At 39.5% G+C, this 24,910-nt stretch overlaps 1 protein-coding gene across 4 annotated transcripts in view; it reads right to left on the minus strand.

Annotated features, from left to right (window-relative positions):
* The window catches only part of IL31RA (interleukin 31 receptor A), a 90,269-nt gene that overhangs the window by 39,726 nt on the left and 25,633 nt on the right, over nucleotides 1-24,910 (minus strand). For 3 of the 4 annotated variants that reach the window (XM_020997293.2, XM_020997276.2, XM_020997285.2), the window contains exons 2-3: nucleotides 7,241-7,324; nucleotides 4,472-4,589 (exon numbers count right to left, since the gene is read on the minus strand). In XM_020997293.2, coding sequence (XP_020852952.1) covers nucleotides 4,472-4,589; nucleotides 7,241-7,301 — 179 coding nt within the window. In that variant the 5' untranslated portion in view covers nucleotides 7,302-7,324. Of the gene's footprint in view, nucleotides 1-4,471; nucleotides 4,590-7,240; nucleotides 7,325-24,910 lie in introns of those variants that run through there. The other variant, XM_020997302.2, reaches the window with a different exon arrangement.

Below are 24,910 nucleotides of genomic sequence, written 5' to 3' on the forward strand. Positions count from 1 at the left end.
CATGAGGGTGTCATTTCATTCTAACCCTGAGCCTGAGTCAGTTTGTTGCCTCTGTATAATTTACGGTAATATCTAATTATCTGACTAATCATTGAAAACAAATTTCAAATATAAGGGAGGTCACGCTCTGAGATATATTTTCCTTTTCCTTTCTGGGATATTATACATGTAGCTCTGTCCTGATGGCTTAGTGTCAGATATGAGGTCTTAAATCTAAAAAAAGTTGCAAATCAGTACCACCACCCTTCACTAGCCAAAATCCAACACACCCACAAGGCCTTCAGGACAGTCTACAAAAGCCTCTTCCACTCCACCCATCCAAAGCTAGCAAACTGATTTACAGCCCTTGTCTTGGATGGAGCTTGGGAGATGATCTATTTACTGCAGTTCTTTGGAGAGTACTGGTTACAGCAACACAATGAACAGCCAAATGTTCTAGGGTTGTTGAACTTCTAGGTAAGGTCAGTACAAAAAGAAGAATGTAGTTATCTTATTTTTAAAGCCTGAAGGAAAAGGCGAAGAGCCTGCCTGACCCTGAAGCTTAACTTCTTCAGGACCACCACTGCAAAAAATGAGTAGAGAAGCTGCTGCTGAGGCTGCCCTCTTGTGAAGTCAGTTTGAAAAATATATGGGGGGGCAGCTAGGTGGCACAGTGGATAGAGCACCAGCCCTGGAGTCAGGAGGACCTGAGTTCAAATCCAGCCTCAGACATATAACACTCACTAGCTGTGTGACTCTGGGCAAGTCACTTAACCCCAATTGCCTCACAAAAATATATATAGATATAGATATATAGATACACATGTACATATGTATATACATATATAGATAGATAGATATAGATATAGATATAGATATAGATATAGATATAGATATAGATATAGATATAGATAGATATAGATATAGATATAGATATAGATATAGATATATAGATACGCATGTACATATGTATATATATATATAGATACAGATATATAGATACACATGTACATATGTATATATATATATATATATATATATATATATATATATATGATGACTGTTTAAAGAGGCTTCTATACCAGTTATTGTATCAGTTTCAAGATATATGCCAATAGCGTCTTTGTCTAGACCAAGTAGTTCCCGATGTGTGATCCAGGAACTTCTGGGGACCCCCAAAGCCCTATCAGGGGTGTATGAGGTCAAAACTATTTTCATAACAATGCTAAGACATTTTAATTTCTAATATGGTAAATATTGATAGATATAACCCATATAAACAAAAGCTTTGGGAGTTCACAATAGTTTTTAAGAATATAAAGGGGTCCTGAGAACAAAAAGTTTGAGAAAGACTAATCTATACCAAGTGACACTTCAGTTGCAGAGGTGGCCAAAAAGAAATCCCTAGAACCATCTGCATACTAGAGTCTAACAGTACACACATCTAAAAACATAATCATGTGCCTACTTTTATTTTTGTAAGAATCAGTTATTTACAAATTTAATTAAAAAAAATTTAGCAGGTTTAAACATTATATTTAATTAAAAACAGAAACAATCTTTTGTTTTGATTCCTAGCAAAATCATTGCCAAAATTCCTACTAATTTAAGGGATGATTTTGTGTTATTTTTTTAAACAATTCTAAGCTGGGAAGGTGGGGGAGTGGATAGAGTACCAGCCCTGGAGCCAGGAGAACTCAAGTTCAAATCTGGCCTCAGACACTTACTAGCTGTGTGACCTTGGGCAAGTCATTTAATCCTGTTTGCTTCTGTTTTCTCAGTAAAATGAACTGGAAAATGAAATAGCAAACCACTCCAATATCTTTGCCAAAAAACAAAACAAAACAAATGGGGTCACAGAGAGTCAGACATGACTGAAACAACTCAACAACAAAATAATAACAAGCTGGGAAGAGTGAGACAGTACAAGGGCTACAAAACTGTGCATACCCTTTGACCCAGCAATAGCACTTCTAGGGCTGTATCCCAAAGAGATCATACAAATGGGAAAAGGACCCACATGTATAAAAATATTTATACCAGCTCTTTATGTGGTGGCAAAGAATTAGAAATTGAGAGGATGTCCATCAATTGGGGAATGGCTGAACAAATCGTGGTATATGAATGTAATGGAATACTATTGCTTCCATAAGAAATGATGAGCAGGTAGACTTCAGAAAAATCTGGAAAGACTTGCATGAACTGATGCTGAGTGAAATGAGCAGAACCAGGAGAACACTGTACACAGTAACACCTACACTGTATGGTGAACAACTCTGATAGACTTAGCTCTTCTCAGCAATGTAATGATCTAAGACAATTCCAAAAGACTCGTGATAGAAAATGCTATACACATCCAGAGAAAGAACTATGGAGTCTGAATGCAAATCAAAACATACTATTTTCTCTCTCTTTTTTCCATTTTTTCTTTCTCACAGTTTTCCCCCTTGGTTCTAATTCTTCTTTACAACATGACTAATGTAGAAATATATTTAATATGGTTTTAATGTATAGACTATATCAGATTGCATGCCATCTTGGGGAGGAGGGAGGGGAAGGAAGGAGAAATTTAAAACTCAAAATCTTATGGAAGTGAATGCTGAAAACTAAAATAAATACATATTTTTTAAAATAAGTTAAATTAGAGTGAAAAAGGAAGAAAGTAGAAAAGAAATAAGCCATGGAAAAGAGACTTGCAAAGAGATTTAACAGCTTATCAGAAAGACTGAAACCTTACTCAAGTAAATGACTCCTTGAAAATTAGAATAGACCAAATGGAAGTGAGTGATTCCATGAGACAGCAAGAAATATTAAAACAAAGTCAAAAGATTGAAAAAATAGAAAAAAAAATTTAAGGTATATCATATCAAAAATAACTCACCTGGAAAATAGATCAAGTAGAGATAACTTAAGAATCACTGTACTATTTAAAAGCCATGACCAAAAAAGAGCATGGATAGAATATTTCAAGGAATAGTGAAAGAAAGAAAACTACTCAAACCTTTCACAACCAGACAGCAAAGTGAAACTAGGAAGAATCCATCAGTCACCTTTGAATGAAACTCCAAAATGAAAACTCCAAGGAATGTCATGGCATGGACAAAATCCAGAACTTTCAGGTCAAAGCTACTGTAAGGAGCCAGAAAGAGAGTTTAAGTATTGAGGAAACACCGGTGATAGATAGATAGATAGATAGATAGATAGATAGATAGATAGATAGATAGATAGATAGATAGATAGATAGATGATAGTTAGACAAAGAGATAATAGATCATATCTTCCTCATTAGACTGGGAACTTTACAAAGGCAGAGGCAGCACCTTATCTGGCTTTCCTGGCATCCTTCAAGACTTAGCTCAAATTCCACATGTGGCAGGAGTCCTTTCCTGGTCCCTCCTACTGCTAGCACTTTCCCTTTGAGGTAATTTTCCATTTACTCTGTATGTATCTTTTATGCCTAAAGTTATTAACATATTGTCTCTCCCATTCCAGTGTGAGGTCCTGGAGGGCAGGGGATATTATTGCCTTTCTTAGTATCCATAGTACTTTGCGCGCAAAATTAAATCATAGAATGTAAAAGACCCAGTCCAACCCTCCTACCTCTTTTACAGATGAGGACTTGAAAGTCTAGAGTTGATTGGTAGCAGAACTGGTCCTAGAGCCCAGCCCTCCTGATTCCCAAGTTCAGGGATCTTTCCACACTTATCATATCACATTCCATGAAATAGTTGGCCATGCTTCAGCAGTCTCATCATACTTAGCATGAGTTGCTATCTTAGCCAGTCTGACTTCCCTAAGGGAAGTTATTCTTGTCCCTCTCTCTCTCTCCTCTCTTTGGGTGTTCATCCTGTCAGGGAGGGCACTAAATTCCTGATATCCTAGCTCCTGACCACTGGACAAGAGGCAGCATGACATAGTGAATGAGGCACCAATATTTGTTGGGTTCTAAGCCCCTCCTTGCTTTGCAACCTTGGGCAAGTCACTTAACTTCTCTGAGTCTAAGTTTCTGCATCCACAAAATAGAGATAATTAATCTGTCAGTGGTGTGTTGTTAAATATTTAACAACCAGCTGCCTGAAAAATGTACACACAATGCCCTTTTAAGTTTAATTTGCATTATTAACATTTTCTCCATCATTTTCTTAAGCCTAGACAATCAACAAAACAATAAATCAAGCCCTGATTTGCAGTATTTATAAATATTTGCAGTGTAAATGCTCACACTGAAAATTTAACAATCAGCTCTGAAGAACTGGTTCAAGCTGACTCCAACACACCCTTGAAAGCTGTAGTGGCCACCTCATGGAGTTTGTGGTAAGGCTCTGATGAGGTAACATATCACTACATACATCACTTATTCTTATCGTGTGGTGTCCAGAGTACCAAACTACTGGAAGAGAGAAAGTATCTTACATCGCAACTGACTTATACCCAGAATGAATTAAGAACTTTCAGCCCCTTCTCCCATCTTGCAAGCCCACCTCATACTTACTAAGTTCTTTTCACAGTGTACACTGTAGGAGAGACTTCCTTTTCTGGACTCCAAGTACAAGTGAAATTCTTCTTATAATAGAAAATGCAGGAAATGTTTTCTGGCTTCTCCGGCAGATCTATAAATCACATGAAAACAAGAGTAATAAGAAAAGATAGATACTGTCCTCACTGTACCTTTTGCTGAAAACATGTAGCTTGTGTATTTTTTTCCTGAAGTGAATAATGCATACGGCGATGGGTGGAGACTCAAAAAAAATTTTAAAAAGGAAGAGAGAGCCAGACAAGGCTGATGGCAACTGGGATGAAGAGGACTTTGACAGTTTTGCTCTCGCTTTGCACTGGGGAAACAGTACTCAAGAATTAGAGAATTCTAGAGGATCATTGCCCCCTTACATGAGGGGTTTGAGAATCCATTGGGCAGGAAAGCCATGTTATGAAGCTCTGAGGAGGGATAGGAAACTAGAGAGAGAGAAGGAGGGAGAAATGGAAAGAAAGAGAAATAACTAAAGAAAGAGATAGAAACTGGGAAGTAGAGACAGTTAGGCATGGGAAACAGACAGACAGTCAACACACTTCATTCATTCATTTTGAGAACAGAAAACATTGGGCCCAAGACAGGATTTAGCCTGAGGAATATTTACCAATGGAGCATTCATATTTGGGACTCTGACTCAAGAGAGTAAGTAAGAATTTCTGATTTGTTTTCCTCCTTCTTTTACTAAAACTTTCTTCTGTAAAATTGTGAACTGCTTGCTTACAAGTTTTCTAGCAGGAGGTGGGGATGTGTACCCTGTGAGCCAAGAGATAGAGAAACCCTACCAAAGCATACTCAAGTTCTGCTTGTGATGATGCTCTCTTTGACACAAGGTTTACAGAGAAGGCTCAGAGTCCAAGTTTCCTGGGAGTCCTGGAGACTTCCAGCTAACGCAAAACATCATGGCTCCTAGGAGTTGGCTATATGTTTTTATTAAAAGCAGGAAAAAGACAATGACCTGGACTTCTGAGCTCCACTTTTGTGCTTCCTTAGATTCATTTGGATGGCAGACTCTAAGCATTTTGGTTTCTCCAAAGCTATGGTGGATGAGACCAATCAGGCAATGATGGTTATGGTGCATAACCTCAACTTGGTCTCACTACTGCTAAAAAACAAAAACAAAACAAAGTCCTTCTATATAATCCTTATTTCATATTCTATTCCACACAGCAATTGTTCTAGATCTTTTTCTCTCTTCCAAAAACCCCAATAACCCTCCAACATTTATAACAGATGACTGAGGTTCTTATTTTACTGACAAAATTAAGGTCATCCAAAAGGAATTCCCTCAATTACCCTCCTTAACTCCTCAAAATTCAACATCACCCATTCTTTCCTCATTTGTGAAAGGCTAGAGCAATGTATTGATGTTTTCTATTTCCCAGACACTACCTAAGTCCACCGCCCAAAATTCTGTCCATTTCTATATTCCCCAGGTAGACATTCACTTTGTTGTTCCTCTTCAGTCATGTCTGACTCTTCATGACCCCATGGACCACAGCTGTCCATGGGTTTTCTTGGCAAAGATACTAGAACAGTTTGCCATTTTTTTAGGCAATTGGGGTTAAGTGACTTGCCCAGCGTCACACAGCTGGTGAGTGGCAAGTGTCTGGTCTGAGGTCAGATTTGAACTCAGGTCTTCCTGACTCCAAGCCCAGTGCTCTATCCACTAAGCCACCAGCTGCCTCAAGGAATTCCCTTTAGCTACCCAGAAAGCAGAAAATTAGAAGTAGGTGTGTGTATGTGTGCATGTACGTATGTATGTGTATATGTACATGTATGTATAGAGAGAGAAAGAGAGAATCCCTAGACACTTGCTTCTTATTCAATTTGTGTAAATAACTATGAAAACCATTTTTAAGGCAGAAAAAATAAGAATTTTGCCGTTTTCCCTCTCTGCTCATTGCCAAAGACCATCTTTCACAAACCCATTCACTGCCCCAAGTGGGAGCCACTGAATGGACAAATGGAGATCATAAAATTAACACTCCATCCCCATTGTTCCCTGGATGCAGCCTGTACTGGATTCCAGTCAACCTCCTCTTTGGGACACCCTCGAGGCAGGGACAGCCCTATGCCCCTTGCCAGCAGGAAGCAGTTTCAGAAGCTGAGACCTTTGCCCCTTACCCCAAAAGAATTTGGGTCCTTTGTTTGAGGGGATAATGATGGGGTTGGGATCTGCACCCCAGAAAGGAAAAAACCTAGACTTTCCCATGTGGCCAAATCTCTGGCATTCACCTGAGGCTATAATCCCCCCAACTGGCCTTTTGTTATTGCCTACACCCAATTTCCTAATTCTCTGTTACCCTTAACCTAGCCTAACCCTCCACTGTCCTACCTCCCTATGGCCCAGGCCACTTCCCACCCTTAATCCTAGCTAGGCTCCATTCTCCCTTGGCCACATGGTCCAGGTCCCTGGCATTCTATTACCTCATCATCTAGCCCTGCCCCCCCCCTAGACTGCTTGGCCACTCCTAGATCCCTCCCATAGTCTTTCTGTATATAAGATCCATCTTGTCTCCATTAAGGGACTCACATTCTTATAATCTAGCCACTGCTCAGATTCTTAAAATCTAGCCAATAGCTCACTAATATTCAGACTCCCTAAGAGTCTGCCCAACATAACGGATGTTCTAATAAACCTTGTCTTTGGTTGAAAAAATAATTAATACTCCATTTCAGAAGGGAATGATGAAAATCAAATGATCCACAGAAGAACAAATGGCATCATACCTGCTAGGCAGAAATTCCCAAGTAAAAGGAACAGTGTCCAGAACAACATCTGCTTCATCATGCCTCCGAGGCACTGATGAAATGCTGAAAGATAATCAAGCAAGAAGTAATGCATTATCTATTTTCAAAACAGAATGCTATCACTCTGTGTTCAATAGAATGTAAGTTCCTTGAGGGCAAGGACTGTTTCATTTCTGTCTTTGTATCTGGAGCATCTAGTATAGTGCCTAACATAAAGCAGGGAATTAACAAATGCTTATTGAATGAATCCATCAGGAGCATGCATTTAAAGCTTCAGAAAGACTTAATTTAGAAAGGCCAAGGTTACCCACTGCATCCTGGGCCACCACCAGTTGTCTTGACTTTTTTCCTGTCACCGGACCCCAGTGACTCTAGAGGAGAGAGTAAAGCGGACAACTTTGCCACACTTTGCCTCACTTAAATCCAATTCACTTGCAAGTCAAGGCATCACCCTCATGATGCCATTGGTTCTCTTTGAGAACAAAAGATGAACAATAACTATGTGCCGGGCATGATGCTAGGCACTAGAGAATACAAATACAATAAATGAAACAATCCCTATTTATGAGGAGCATACATTCTAAGAGGAGGGGCGACATGAACACATATAAGTATATTGTTGTTCAGTCATTTCAGTTGTGTCTGACTCTTTGTGACCTAACTTGAGGTTTTCCGGGAAAAGATATTGGAGGACTTTGCCATTTCCTTCTGCAGCTCATTTTGCAGATGAGGAAACCGAGGTAAACAGGGCTAATGACTTACTTAGCAGCACCCAGCTAATAAGTGTCTGAGGTCAGATTTGAACTCATAAAGATTAGTCTTCCTGGTTCCAAGTCTGGTGCTTTATTCACTGCGTCACTTAGCTGTCCATATAAGTATATAGCTAGCATTTATTTAGTATTTATATAGTGCTTTAATGTTGGTCAAGTGCTTTACAAATAAAAGGTACCCCAAAAGTCTTAGTGCCATTTTAAGCTTAAACCTAGAGCACTAAGATTTTTGAGACACCCCATATTTATCAACTCATTTGATCCTCAGGACAACTGTATGAGGTAGGTGCTATTATTATTCCCATTTCATATATGAAGAAACTAAGTATGAATAGAATAAACATAAAGAGGATGATACAAATCAATACAAAGTAGCTTGGGAGAGAGGGTACCAGCAGTGGAGGGCATCCAGAAAAAACTCCATCCAGAAGGCGTTGCTTCAGCTACATCTTGGAGGAAGAAAGGGATTCCCTGACGCGGAGGTGGACAAGGAGAAAAGCCAGGGATGATGTGAATGCCCAGAGATCTGAGATGGAGTATTATGGGTGACTAATAGAGACAAAGCCAGTTTGGCTAAATTACAGAGTGGGATGGGGTGGGGATTAAGTTCAGGAGGCTGATGTCATTATGTACAATAAGGCCAGAAATATCTGCAGAGGCATAGTTGTGAGGGCTTTAAAAGCTAAACAGAAGATATTGACTCTAGAGGCAACAGGAAGCCACTAGAATTTATTGAGTAGAGAGTGACATTGTCAGACAGGCACTTAAGGAAAATCATCTGGGCAATTAAGTATTGTTGTTGTTGAGTCCTTTTCAGTCCTGTCCGACTCTTCGTGACCCCATTTGGGGTCTTCTTGGCAAAGATACTGCAGTGGTTTGGCATTTCCTTCTCCAGCTCGTTTCACAGATGAGGAAACTGAGGCCCAGAAATGCCATGACTGACTCATGGTCGAAACAGCTGGTAATCAGCTAAGTAGTAAGCCACATTGCCGTTCCTCTGCTATAGTTGTTCTTGAGTCCTTTTCAGTCATGTCCAACTATTCCTGACCCCATTTAGGGTTTTTTTGGCAAAGATGTGTGGTTTGCCATTTCTTACTCCAGTTCATTTTACAAAAGAGGAAACTGAGGCAAACAGGGGTAAGTGATTTGCCCAGGGTCACACAACTAGTCAGTATCTGAGGTCAGATTTGAACTCAGACCTTTCTGACTCCAGGTTCAGTGCTCCACCCACTGAAAGAAGGTATTTGAGGAAGGGATACCAGTTAAGAGTTGTTCCAATAATAGGCAAGCAGCGAGGAGTGCTTTAAATTAAGGAAGTAGTTGTGTGAATGGGCCAGCTAGGTGGCAAAGTGAATAGAGTGCCAGGCCTGGACTCTTCTTCCTAAATTCAAATCTGGCTTCAGACACTTACTGGCTGTGTGACCTTGGGCAAGTCACTTAATCCTGTTGGCCTCAGTTCCCTCATCTGTAAAATGAGCTGGAGAAGGAAACCCCAAAAAGGGTCACAAAGAGTCAGACACAACTGTAACAACTGAACAACAAAAGTCGCGTGAGCAGGGGCATAAGAAGGCTTGCCTGTGCATTCCCAGTTCACCTAACATGGAGGTCCCCTGCTTCCCTGAGTTCCTCTACCACAAGTAGCCTCCTTTGATTGGCTGCTTAGCCAGAACAGGCTTCACCTTTAAAACTAGCTAGACTGTAGATAGTTCACACATACGCCCAGAGCCCTGAACTTCTTTTTCACCCTGACTCTAAGAAATAGGCCTAGGGAGATAATTATCCCTGTTTTGTTTCATCTATCCTTCTGTTTCACGTGCCACAGGTAAGCCCCGCTGGACCAGGGAGTTTGAGCCGTGGCAATCCTGGAATAAGTGTTGCAGGCGGGATGTTGCAGCCAGGTAGCCAGGAGAACTGGCTTGGAACACAAGCCTAAGGATTGTTTTGGATTTGGAACTTAGGACTGTGCTTTCCAGGAACTGAGCTAAACTATGAAAGTAACCCTTTCCCTCTCCCAGAGATTGAGGAAAGGGATTTAAGCCCCACCTGTTGGCTAGCAAGTATGTATATTTGTGGTTATATCTTTTGAAGCAAATATTTCTTTGTAAAAGCCAATCCAACTGTTGGTGATTAAATAGAATTGGGGAGCAGGGACCAATCCCTATACTTGAGGGAATAGCATCAGTGAAGGCTGGAGCCTTTGTTGAAAACTAGACAGCCTCTAATCCCTGTAAGGTACTGGAGAACCCTTGGGGAGGGGTGGAATGTAACACACCTGGCCTTCAGGTAGTGGGGCCAGGGTAGCAAGTGTAACAGAGAGAAGGGGTCCAATGCAAGAGGATGTGGAGTTAGAAACAGCATTCAGCAGCTGATTGGTTATGTGAAGTGAAAGAGTGAATAAGTGAACTCTGGATTCCAGGTCTTGGGAATCTCTGATTTCACACTTAAAACCAAGATCTTTTACAAAGGACTCTCAACCAAGTTCAAAAACCCAAGAATCTATCATCAGGAGTCATCCTTCTTTTAATTATCACTGCTAGAAATATGCCATCAGGAAATAGAATGTGTTAGCACTTCCTCAGCTGAACATCACAAGCCATCAGATCTAGTTCAGGTTGTGCCCCTGACCCTTTGGCATAGTGGATAGGGCCCTATCAATGACTCAGGAAGAAAGAGCGAAGCTGACAACCTTGCACAACTCTCCTTCACTTAAATCCAATTTACTCACAAGTCAAGACATCACCTGTGATATCACTGGTCCTCTTTGAAAATGAAGGACAAAGGGCAACTAGGTGGCGCAGTGGATAGAGCGCCAGTCCTGGAGTCAGGAAGACCTGAGTTCAAATCTGGCCTCAGACCCTTGACACTTATTAGCTGTGTGACTGTGGGCAAGTCACTTAACCCCATTGCCTAGACAAAAAAAAAAAGTAAAAGAAAATGAAAGACAAACAATATCATATAAACAACCAGATGGTTTCAGAAGGGTAGCTCCAAATAATCATAATGTCGAACTGAAATCAGAGTTTTGGGGGTTTTTTTCCAATATCTGGCCAATCAGGAGACATACCTATAAGATTTTGCTCTGTCATCCTGTTAATCACAATAAAAGACCCTGTCCTCTCTCACATCGTGTCTTAGACCACTGAGGAGTCATTGGCCCCATTTATTTGTGACTGCTAGCCTAGCTAATAAATGGATCATACTCAGATCTTTGCTGCCTCAGTCTACCTTTATTTCAATCATGACACACGACCTGTACCTTCCCTCTACCCTTCACCTCAACCACACACTGAGATGTTCATATAATTCACCATATAAATGTTTGGCCTGCATGATCCAGAAGTCTAATATTACTCTTAGATTTTATCTTTCTTTCTCTTGCTACTCCAGTCCTCTTCAGCCCATTCTTCTTCCCTATCGTGACCTCTATTCACTCTAACCTTTCCTGTTTTCCCAGTCCATCAACCCATCTTTTAGCCTCACTATCCTTCCTTCCCAATCTTGATTCTATAGTTAACCAGTTCCATTCTATACAATTCTCTGCCTTTGAATCCCTGACCCCTTGTCCTACCACCATTCTTGCCTTTCCAAACTCCAACCCTTGGTTACCTCCACCATCCACCTTTTCCACTCCTACTCACATGCTGCTAAATGCTGCAAAAGAAGTCACATAACAATACTAATTGGGTCCACTATAAATTTATTAAATCTATTCTCCACCAGATCCTCAGAATGGTAATACTTTTACTATTCTCTAATCAACTTTACATCTCACTTCCCAATAGCAGTCATTTCAGACTTTCTCTTTTGTTTTTGTTTGTTTGTTTTTAGGTAATTGGGGTTAAGTGACTTACACAGGGTCACACAACTAGTAAGTGTCAAATGTTTGGTCTGAGGGTGGATTTGAACCCAGGTCCTCCTGACTTCAGGGCCGGTACTCTATCCACTGCACCACCTAGCTGCTCCTAGACTTTCTCTCTTAAAGCCACTTATGCCGCCATATTTCTTTGCAAAAGACCTTGTCTTATACTTTACAGAGAACATAGAGACCATCTGGTATGGTTCTCTCTCTTCTTCCCAAATTTATACCTCTAATCCCCTCAACATCATTCCCACCTTGCTACCCATATTCTCTTCCTCTTTGCTCCAGACTTGGATGAAGAGATGGCCCTTCTTCTCACTCAAGGCTAACCCCTCTACTTGCATTCTTGATCTTCTCCATTTCCTCCAGGACCTTGCCCTTGGAGAGAAAAGAGTCAAACTCATAGAAAAAAAAAAGCCATCTATATCCCTCACCCCCACTTCCTCATCTTCCACTCACTTTCAATATCTTGTAATGTCTTTACTTGACTATAACTGCTTTTTGAGGTTACCAATAATCTCTTAATTATAAAATCCAATGGCCTTCTCTCAGTCTTCATCCTTCATGGCCTCTAGGTAGCATGTGATATTATTCACCAAACCCTCCCCTAGACACTCTCTCCTCTTTGGAATTGTCATGACACTGCTCACTCCTGGTTCTCTTCCAACCTCTATGCCTACCCCTTCTCAGTTTCCTACGCAGAATCATTATCTATATCCACCTCCTAAGTTTGAGTGTACGTCAGGACTCTGTTGGCCCTCTCCTCTTTTTTCTCTACACTCTCCCTTTGGTGACTTTACCAATTCCCATAAGTTCAATTATTATCTTTATGCAAATGATTCCCAGATCTATATACCCAACCCTAGTCTCTTGAGTTCTAGGCCACAGTTTCCTCCTAAACTCATCCCTCTTCCAAACTTCCCTATTTTTATTGGATGCACCACCATCCTTTTAGCCATGCAGCTTCAAAACCTCGAAAGTTATTCTCCACTTTTCTCTCTTCCTCACTCCCCATATATAATCAGTTGCGAAATCTTATCAATCTAACTTCAAAATATCTTTCACTTATGACCCCTTCACTCCATTTACATGGCCACCAACCTTGTTCAGGCCCTCATCCCATCTGGCTTCAATTATTACAATAGGTTTCCAAATGGTCTTCTTGATTGTATTCTCTGCTCTTCCCAAACTATTCTATAGAAGAGCCAAATGGCTCTTCCCAAAGGACGTGTAACTCGTGCTTTATTTGGTGGAGCTATGAATTTGTCCAGTTATTCTGAAAAGCAATTTGGAATTGCGCCCCAAAAGTTACTAAACTTGTTATTAACACAGTGATACTAGGTCTATAACCAGAAGAGATAAAAGAAAGAGGCAAAGGACCCAGATGTACAAAGATATCTATAGCAGCTCTTTGTTTTGGTGGCAAAGAAAGGGAAACTAAGGGGAGGTCCATCAGTTGGCTGAATAAATCATGGTTTATGAACGTAAATAGAATACTATTGTGCTATAAGAAAGGATTAAGGGGACAGCTTCAGAGAAACCTGGAAATGCCTGTACAAATTGGTGCAATAACTCCTCAGCATAAATACCAAAATCACTGATTATACAATTCATTAACAATGTTAAAAATTATAAAGTAAGGCTAAGTATTTAAAATGATTTCCTCTGACAAAAAATAACAGCCAGACTCTCCATTATCACTTTAATTTCTCATTTCTGAAGCACAGTCTACTATTCAGTTTACTTAGGATACTTAAAAATCTCTTTTTAAGGGGCAGCTAAGTGGTGCAGTGGATAGAGCACCGGCCCTGGAGTCAGGAGGACCTGAGTTCAAATGTGGCCTCAGACATATAACACTTACTAGCTGTGTGACCCTGGGCAAGTCACTTAACCCCATCGCCTAGCCAAAACAAAATTAAAAAAAAAATCTCAAGAATTCTCTTCATCCTCTTTGAAAGACAAGGGTTCAAACAACTCTCTACAGAAAAGGAGTTTTATCATGAGTTTTCTGGAATTGTGGTTGGTTACCGTGTTTATTAGAGTTCTTAAGTCTTTCAAAGCTGTTTGTTTTACAATGTTGTTGATACTGTATAAATTGTTTTCCTGCTTTTGTTTGCTCTGCACCTAGCACAAAAGTGGAAAGGGATGTACCATTAATCAACATCACATTATTTGATAGTTTTGCTTACGTCTATTCAGGGAAATATACTTTTCAGAGGACTTTGGGCTTTGTTTTTTTGTTTTTTGGGGGGAGTTGGGGGAGTGGTACCTATCATGTCAAAACAAAACGCATCAATAATTTTCTTTTCCTAATCAAGTACTGAATTTTTGTCCTAAAGCCCCAACTAATCCATTAAAATACCAAGTAAATAAAAAATGCCTTTAGTGAAGCACATTGGAATATGAATGGAGTGGGGATGGGGGATCAATAACAATAAAAACATTAGAGAAGGGCAGAAAGGGATGACCATATTTTTCACTTACTTCGCTAAAGTTCAACTTGCCACACCTTACAAATTGAGCAATAAGTGATTTTTAATAAGAAGTGATCTTTGTTTTAATGTACTTGAGCATCAAGAAGAATAATGACCTTACTTTTTCAATAAAGGGAAATATTTTGGTTTGAAAACTAACAGTATGGAATCAGACTTTCTCCCTAGTGCCTAAAATATTCCCAAGGGCAAAGCTACAAAATTAAAATTGCCAGGATGCTACCAGAGACTGGAGAGAGAAGTTCAGTGAATAGTTCACTGGCCAAAGAATTGGAATAAATGAATTCTAGACCCCCCCCTGCCCCCTAAGCTGGCTGAGTGACTTAGGGCTAGTCTAAGTCTCAGTTTCCTCACTAATAAATTTGTGATGATAATGAGACGCTTAAAAACGCATAAAGTGCAGTACAGAGTTAGTGGAAGAATTCCTTATTTATAGTTAGAAAGAACTTTGTTGATCTAGAGATCACCATTTTTATAGCTAAGTCTCAGAAGGGTTCATTGATTTCTCCAATGTCACACAGGCAGTAAGAAGCTGAACCAGGAATTAAACTTAAATCTTCCAACCCATTATTTTGGTTGTTAAGTTCTGTTTTATGAATCTTCTTGTTCTCCATTATATTTTGTATGCCAGTTGGCTCAAAGTAAGAGATGCCTCATCACATATACAAGAATTGATAAGGATTGGGTTATCCTCCCTTGCATTTACACAGGAAACCAAAAACTCTAGGTGAGTAGAGGAAAACCAAGGGACCTCAGACCCCTGTTGTGCTTCTTTGAAAGATCCCCCTGACATGAATTTGGGGACACAGAACCTCCGTAAAGAATTAAACAAGAGTTAAAAGGCCTTTCTAACCCTAAACCTGATGTCAGGCCTGGTGCTCTCTCTACTGAATCACCTAGCTGCTCCCCAAGCCCCTAGCCAGGGTGGGGAACCTGCAGCTCAAGGTTGTCTAGGTCGCCAAGTGGGGCACTTTGACTGAATCCAAACTTCACAGAACAAATCCTTTTATTAAGGGGATTAAATACAAATGGATTCACGTGTGGCCTCAAGGCCGCAGGTTCCCAGCCCTGACCTACACATTCTGACCTATAACAAGATTAACTACAGGGAAACACTTCTGAACTAACCTGATCTTGGGCAACACTAGTTACCCCAAAGTTAAAACTTTCTCCCCCAAAATCAGTTGATATCCCATCTTTTATTCAACTTCCCAAATAAGGAAAGTAGTTGAGCAGCCTTCCTGAGAAGCTTTTGCCATCTTCCTTAGGGCTGTGTAAAACCCCACATGTGTGCGTGTGTGTGCATGGTGCGTGTGTGTGTGTGTGTGTGTGTGTGTGTGTCCCACTGTTCTGAAGAGTTGTTAGCCACTTGGCAACTGTCCATCAGCTGATACTAATTATACTTCTTATCTTCCAGCTTTGCCTTCTGATTCATTGTCATCAGTCATGTCTGACTCTGTGATCCTGTATGGGGTTTTCTTGGCAAAGATACTGGAGTGGTTTGCCATTTCCTCCTCCAATAGATTAAGGCAAACAGAGGTTAAGCCACTTGCCCAAGGTTACACAAGCAGTAAGGAGTAAAGCCAGGATTCAATGTCAGCTCCTAAGAGTATTAATCCTGGCTTAGATTCTTAAAATCTAGCCACTGGTCAGATTCTATAATCTAGCCAATAGCTTACTAATGTTCAGACTCCTTAAGAGTCTGCCCATAGTCTAATAAACCTTGTCTTTGGCTGAAAGAAGGCTTGGGTCAAATTCTTGCGGACAGGACCCACGTATTGTGATTTTGGGGTCTCAGCACCCCTAAGCCTCTAAACTGCATCATTTTGGTGGCCCATATGGGGAAACTGCCTAATACCAAGTTCTTCTCTAGGCAAGACTGGAAGCTATGTAAGCCTCCTCCCTCCCCTCCTTTCTTGCTCTGTACTAGGGGTCGCTCTCTAAGCACCAAGGCTTGGAGGTGATTTTCTGAAAGATAGTTATGAGGCTGTCTCACACTAGGCCTGATGCTCTCAGGCTCTCAGTCCACTGGGTCGGTTGAAGGCCATGGACCTGGGTACACCTTCCGCAGCATAGAGGACAAGGACAGACGCCCAATCTGGAAGTGTATGCTCAATTCTGCTAATTCCCTCAGTGCTAGGGAATTGGGGAAAACTGCAGTTGCTTTTTGGTTCCCTGAGGCTTACTTACTCCCTTCCCTCTGCACCTTTGAATCCTCCATCATGGAGTTTACAGGGAAAGTTAGAACAGTTAAAAATATCTTGGCAGATTCTAGAGGTTTTGTGATTGATCATTAAGGACTTTTGAAACACCTGTACAACCTGCTCACTCCCTTCGATTGAGTCAAGAGTGTATCTGTTAACCCCTCTCATAGGAGAAGAGAGTTTCACCCTTCACCCTCACCTTTGATTTTGCCCTTCCCCTTGCCAGCAGGAAACAGTTTCAGAAGACGAGACCTTTGCCCCTTATACCAAAAGAATTTGGGCCCCATTTGTTTGAGGGGGGAATGATGAGGTTGGGACCTAGACCCCAAAAGGGAAAAACCCTGTACTTTCACACATGGCCAAATCTCTGGTGGTCTCCTGAGGCTACAATCCCATCAACTGGCCTTTCATTGTGGCTACACCCAATCTACACTTAACCTAGCCTAGCCCTCCCTATGGCTCCTGGCCATTTCCCACACTTAATCCTAGCTAGGCTCCATTGTCCATGTCCCAGGAGTTCTGTTCACACACCCACACACCCACACACACCCCTCCCCTCCGCTTAATGGCTACTCCCATCCAGATCTCCTTAGGCCCCTCCTCACATCACCCCAAACTACTTGGCCACGCCTACATCCCTCCCACAGGCTTTCTGTATATAAGTTCCATCTTGTCTCCATTAAGATACTTAGATTCCTAAAATCTAGCCACTGGTCAGATTCTTATAACCTAGCCAATAGCTTACTAATGTTCAAACTTCTTAAGAGTCTGCCCAATATGATGGATGTTCTAATAAACCTTGTTTTTGGTTGAAAAAAAAAAAGTCTTAATCCTGCATTCCATCCACTCCACCACATTGCCATATATTATGACTTCTGGGCTGCTCACTTGAGTTGAGCAAAACAGCATTGCAATGTAAGGATTTTTGAGAGGTAGAAAGAGACTGAGTAGTCCTCCCCACTCCTATTAGGCTATGACTAAGAGAGACAGCAGGTAGGTAGAGAAGTAGAAGTGTTTCTGGCAGTTTGTTATTATCGTTTAGATGTTTTTCAGTCATGTCCGACTCATCACGATCCCTTTTTGGGGTCTTCTTGGCAGAGATACTGGATTTCCTTGCCATTTCTCCTTCTCCAGCTCATTTTACATATGAGGAAACTGAGGCAAATAGAGTGAGGTGACTTGCCCAGGGTCACACAGCTTGTAAGTCTGAAGCTTCCTGACTCCAGGCCTACTGCTCTATCCACTAAGCCACCCAGCTGTTCTAGTTGGCAGATTAGTGCAAGACAAAACATTCCAGAGATGGCCCTACCAAATGGAACTTTAAAAAACACCACAGGTGGGGCAGCTAGGTGGCGCAGTGGATAGAGCACCAGCCCTGAAGTCAGGAGAACCTGAGTTCAAATCCAGCCTCAGACACTTGACACTTACTAGCTGTGTGACTGTGGGCAAGTCATTTAATCCTGACTGCCTCACCAAAAAGCAAAAACAAAAAACAAAAAACAAAAACAGCACAGGCTTCTAGTCAGCCCATAAACCTTGAACTATATACCACCAAGACACAAAAGAGGTAGGTGAGATTATCCCTTCTCCTTTTTACACACTCTTCAGAAGCCCCTTCGAGTCTGGTTTCACTTTATAAGGTTGCCCTAAAACATTCATTTTAACCACTTCTCCTTTAAAAGACCCAGTCTATAGACTGGACTTTTCCCAAGGGTTGGTTGGCTTCAGGGACAAACCACACTTATGATCTCCTGCAGAAATTATTGGCTGGCCCGAGGAGAGGAGAAAACAATGTGATTTGTCCCTGAAGCTAACCCTTGGGAAAGGTCCAGCCTATGGATGGGGTCTTTTAAATGAAAGTAAATCACTCCTAAATCCTTAGTTTAAAAGTATCTTTAGGAACATCCAGCTCCATTCTGATCAATACAACGATCCAAGATAATTCCAAAGGACTCATGATGAAAAAGTGCTATTCACCTGCAGAGAGAGAACTGATGAACTCTGAGTGCAAATTGAAATATAAATTGCTAGCTTTTTTTTGTTGTTGCTTTTTTTTTTCCAATATGGCTAATATGGAAATATGATCTGCATGATTTAATATGTATAATTTATATCATTTTGCTTGCCTTCTCAGTGGGTAAGGGAAGGGCTGAAGGGAGGGAGTAACTCAGATTTGGGCTTGGATTCTTGGGGAACAGTCTTTTTCACCTCAAAAGTTCTGGGGTCTGGGCACCCACAGGAGTTTTCTCCTGCAGTCCCAGCTCTGAAGGGTGGGTAAATCTTATCCCCCAAATCCCTGCTCCTTATCTATCAGAACTTCCACTTTTAGGTTGCAGTCTGTTTTCTTTTTTCTCCAAGTGGCTCTGAAGGAAAAGACCTAGACAGGTCTCCTGGAAGGATATCTTCTGTAATTATCTAGGAGTCAGTCAGAGTAAATTCGCATGTGATAACTCTAAATTTTGACCAGTAAATTGTATTCTAATAGAAGGAACTAAAGGGTAACTCAGAAAAAATTGGCACATGCTGAATTTTGACCAGTCTAATTCTAATTCTAAATTGGTTTATCCTAAAAACAAACTAGGTCTAAAAAGCCAACAAGAAAATTTGATTCATGCACACTGTCTTGTCCATGTCTTTGTGTCTCTGTGACTGTCATGTTTCGTGTTTGTGGTGAAAGATTTAAAATGAAGGACTGTAATTAGAGAAAGAACATTGGGAAAGGACTCCCACTTCAGGCTTTCAGTGGGAGATTAAAACATTTTTTTTTGGGGGGGGTCCCAATACTGGCCAACTTCGGATACCAGAATCAAAAAGGAGGGACTGTCCCAGAAGTTAGGAGAGGTGAAATCGGAGCAGCAAGAAACCTCTACCGATAAAGATCTAGAGCATACAGCCCAAGACAGCTAGAGCTGAGAAAGGAAAAAGCTAAGGGTTTGAATTCAGGGTTTAATCAGAACCCAAAGCTGAGAGTTTAAATTATTGTCTTTGTACCCCTCCCACCAATATATCTGATATCAAGGCAATGTTTTTAAAACTGCAAAAAATAAGGGTTTTTCTGTTTCTTAATGCAATCACTTTTTAAAATGCATATTAACATTATAAAAGCTGTTTGTGAAGGGTGTGAAAGAAATATAATTCTCTTGATTTGTAAATTATTAAGTGTTAACTCCCTCCAGATTCTAACAAGTAAAGACAAAGCAGGACAAATTGGAGTATGATTTTTATTTGGAATGCAAAGGAAAGTAGAGGTAGTCTGAGTAAATAATTTGAAAGATTAGGAAGGAGAAATAAAGGCTTGAGTGAAAATATGAAAGGGAGAGTAAAATAAAACCATTTGGGGACACATAGGAGTGGGCTAGGCAACAGCAAACTCATGTGCTCTAAGTGTCCCCCCCCCATCTTGGGCTGGGTGCCCTCATGCCAGCTTCAGATGGTTTAAGCATGTTGAGAGGGTGTAAGGAAGTTTGATTTTAAGTAGAAAGATTGAAAATAAAAATTTTATAGCTTGACTTGAAAACCAATGGATAAAGTTTTAGAGCTTTAGAAGGAATTATGTCCACCTGCCTTTCAGGATAAATCTATAGGAAGGCCTTATTAAATCTAACACTACATAAATATTGGCTATGGTAAAATATTGGATATTGTGATTTGTGATTATTATATAAAATCCTAAAATGTTTCCTTGTACTGTTCAATTAATTATGGTAACACTAGAAGCTCTGGAGTTTTCTGCCTGGGGAACTAGCTATACCTGTCATTAAATCAAATACCTTAGGTTTCCTTTTTGTCTGGGCCACATCCTTTAGCTAACCTGATGATAACAGGTGATTTCAAAATGTTTGTAAGACTTTATATGCATTTCCTAGTATATACAGCCACATGTCTTTTTAAGGGAATATGTGAATTTATGGATAACATTTCCTTTTAAATGGCCAAGAGAATTGGACTTTAAAAAATTTTATCATTAGCAATTATAAATCCAGATTTGATTTGATTAAAGTCTATTTACCTTAGTTTACTGTTCTGTAAGGGGATAATAGTAGAACCCACTTCCCAGGTATATTGTCACATGATTGTAAAATGACTGGCATATGCTAGACATGACATTATTATAAATAACTCTTTTATTTAATGTAATTGTTAAAGTACCAAAAGTAATAAGATCAATAATTTCTGTATGTGATAATCTGAAAATGTAATTGATGTGATCTGAAGCTTATTGTTTGTGTTTCTAAACTGTATTGTACTTCTAAAATTTTCTTAGACTGTAAAAATTTGAGAGACCATTGTGAGGTAGAAATGGTGTTAAAAACAATTTTTAATCTGGATTTTTGTTGCATATGAATTGGGCCTTTTAAAAAGGATGTGATAAAATTTTTTGAAAAACTGTTAAAATTTAATGAGTATAATTTGGTTATTAATAAGTAATAATAATAATGATATTTGCTATGAGAGCAAATTTTTCATTTGAAATCTCGACTATTATGAAAATACTTAATGTGGTTTCAGGTTATAATTTCAACACATTAATGATGAGATGAATGATTCTCTGTGCAAAATGATTTAGAAATGCATTTACCTAAATTGATAATGGGTTGTTTCAAGTTTTAAATACATTATAATGTGTAAGATATTGTTATATTTCTAAATTGTGCAGTTTGACAAACAATTGTATCACTATTATGTTAGAAAAACTATTTCTTTTAAAATGCAGATGTTATTAGATTAAGAATTGTACTGTCAGAGGAAAAGAAAATGAATAGGATAAGAAACTGTTAGGTCATTCTATCTGATCATGTATTGTAATATTTTGAAGTACTGTAATTTAAGAAATCATGAACTTCCAAGTTTTGTCTATATTAAAAAGGAAGTTTTAGCTGAAATTATTTGGTTCTCACTTACAAAATTTAAGATTATTAACTAAGCTATTTGGAGTTACTGTTTAAGTACTTTTGTGAAAGGAAACTTGGGTAATTGTGCAAAGAAAGGAACTTGTAAAATCTTGTAATTAATTTAGTTTGTTATAGTAGCAGGATAAATTGCAAGCTGTTTTTAAGAAAGGGAAATATTTTTACAAAGAAATGTTTTGCAAAATCTTTTTTGTGATTTTTAGAAGGCCTGCTAGATTTCCATTTGCAAGCTAATTTTGTTGCAGTAATAATTTATTATTGATAATTATGTCCAAACCTACTGTGAATTTCGAGTTTCATTCCTAGGTTTGCTGTGTCCTTGGACTGGCCTTAAATGGGCCAGAGAAACAGTCTCAATGGAAGCAGCATCAGAGATCTCAGGCTAGTGATTAGATACTAAAGCATCTAAATTTCTGTAATGAGCTGTAAATAGGGAAGATCCTGCTGTTTTGATCTGAATTCATTCCATAGCAAGGGTTAGAATTAGTGTTTGAACTTCTCACACGTATAAGATTCAGTTCCTGAAAGTGTCTCATTCTTTCAGATTAAGGGATAAATAAACTTGAGAAACAGAGATGCAAATCTATTTGAATAGCAACTTATGATCTTAATGGAAATTTGATTTTACTCATGATGTTATTTAATCAGGAACTAGAACATGTGTAGGAATACAGGCAAACTACTCAAGGCTTACTTTAGAGATGTTCACATCTGAAACCCTGATGATGGGAGTTTGCTATGCAAGATATTATGGACTATTATTCTGAGTCTAACTCCAGGTATTGTTATTAAGGAACTGACTGAGCTACTGACCCATGATGCCAGCAACCCCGTGGTAGGGGAGTGGGGCCCATGAGCTGCATCTATGAACTGCAGGGGATGTTTTCATGGGAAGGTAGGGAGAATGACTTTTCTGCATGAGCTGAGGTAGGATTCTCCTGACTCAATTTCCCCACTATGACACTTGGCAGACTTTAAGCTTGGCTCAATGCAATTGGCTGTTACATAACATCTGCCTGGAATTGACATGAAGTTAGGGAAGCATTGTTCCCTTACTTTAGTTATGTCCCTATTCTTTTATGGCAAATTTATACCATCAAAAAGTTTTGTAAGCACAATATCAATATTAAATAATAGATTGATGCTGGAACATCTGAGGTTATTATAGTAAGATGCAAGTATAAGATTAAGCTATTTGGCTTAGAATTTTAGAATTAAGTATTTAGCCTTGACATGTTACTAGTATATTCCTTTATAAGTCAGGGTCCTTTAATTCCTCATAATGGTATGGGGATAATTAGGCTGAGGGCTTGTGAAACCAGGATATTATTCTGTTACTTAGTTAATATCAAAGTTGTTTCAGCGTGCTACAATTAGTTAATGCTAAAAGAAGAATGGCTTGTGGTCTATCTTGTAAATGCCTTGAAGAAGCATCCACTTTAATTAAGGGCTATTTATTTGTACATGACCAGAAGTTGGACTTGTTTTATTACTTGATATGTATTATTTTTAAATTGATTACTCAATGTATTTACATATGTATTGGAGTCTGATATTAATTCCTTAGTAGAACCTCATCCTCCTGATGGGGGAATAAATAATAATATAAATGCAAAAGATAAAAACTGCAAATAATTCAAGGTATAATACTAGAATTAATGCAAAGCGTAAAAGTTGGGTTCTAATTTTCCTGTTACTACTTTTCTAATTTCAGTTTCTTAAACATGACAATTGGCCAAAGTTCCAATTTTTATCTTATAATAATAGAGACATAAGGGTTCAGTTAACTTTCATTATTTGACCTGGCTATTGACAAGGTAATTTAAAATTGTGTTAAGATCAATCTTGTAGCAGAATGGACAGAAGAAAAAGGATCTCTACAAGAAGACAGTCTGCTGGACACTGCTTAAATAGCACTCAGACCAGAAAACTTCATTGGATGATGTCCTGAACACCAGACAGCTGTATGAGAGTAGACTTCTGAAGCCTTAAATGGACTGTTTATTATTACTTTTTCCCTTTGGGTCTCTGTATCTGTACTTACTGAGGGGACTGCCCCCTTTGATTTGTCAATGCATCAATCAATTTCTCCCTCCCTTCTCCCATATTGTTATAAGTCCCCAAGACCCATTGCTGAAATGTTGACCGTATCAGTTAGTGATTCATTGAGAAAGCTACGTCTCTCATCAGAATCAGATGGGAAAATATTAAAAATGATTTCCCTTGGTAATCTGTGTCCTGGAGACTGAGAGCTCTTCCCTGCCAGCCTTCTGCTTCAAAAATTCTTCAGAAGGACATCTCTGATGATGACATTGCATTGAATCTTCCTATCTTGGTCAAACTCCAACCCAGGCCTGAATTGATTTTATCTACTAAGGTTTGGGTGGAGACAGACTTCCAAGATTGGGGGTGATATTTCCTTTGATGGCCCCTGTGGGTTGTGATATAAAGCAGGTACTCAAGACCTCATCTTAATATCATTCACCAAGCTGACCAGTCACAGTTGATTGGCACCCCCTTGGGAACACCTACTCTTCGAAGGGCATATAACATTGTACCCCAAAATCCCAAGTGGAACCAGTTCTGAACTGACCCCCTTAGGGGGGCCCAGTTTTGGACATGCAATGCATGTCAAGCCACTTTGAGAAATTAAACTGGGGACACATGTACCCCAATTTCATTTGTCTCTTTCTTAGAAAAGACTGTGTTTCAGATTGGGGTTCATGGGGTTGGGGGTTCACACAAGACAAAAGACTGGCAGTGGCCCCAGGATGTAGCGGGTGATCTTAGCCTTTCTAAATTAAGGTATTTCCCTAATTTCAATTTGTCTGAGGCAACACCCATTCAGAGCCTAAGGTAAGAATTGAAAAAAAAAGATGGCCTAATTTACCAACACAAAAATATCAGTCTGAGAGGGGAAAACCCTCCAATTTTCCAGCCAGAACAGAAAATAATTGCTATTCACACTCATTCTAAGCCATAAAAACCTAAAGAATGAGGCACAGAAGATTGGACTGGGAGTTTTTATTAGCCATTCAATAAAAGCCAGAGTGATTTGGGTTTAAAGGCATAGTAGCTCCATTTGAAACACAACGGACTTTAAAAAATTAAAGCTTGTTTTTTCAGAGCTTTGTTGTTGTGTTGTTTCAATCACATCCTATGGGATCTCAATGACCCCATATGAGTCTTCCTGACTCAAGGCCCAGTGCTCTGTGCTCTATAGTGCCATAGCTGCCCCAAGAGCTATGTTTCAAGAAATCATGAACAAAAACTGCACACGACAAAAAGTAAATGGTCCCAACTTTTTGAAAAAAAATTTAAGTAAAATTGAATAAATAAATAATGAATAAGATTAAAATGGAGAAATAAGTCCCAGGAGCATTCTAGACATAAATTCCCCAGGCCCTCAGCTTT

The sequence above is a fragment of the Phascolarctos cinereus genome, unplaced genomic scaffold (genome assembly GCF_003287225.1).
Source record: "Phascolarctos cinereus isolate Bilbo 61053 unplaced genomic scaffold, phaCin_HiC Scaffold_4;HRSCAF=312, whole genome shotgun sequence".
Lineage (NCBI taxonomy): Eukaryota > Metazoa > Chordata > Mammalia > Diprotodontia > Phascolarctidae > Phascolarctos > Phascolarctos cinereus.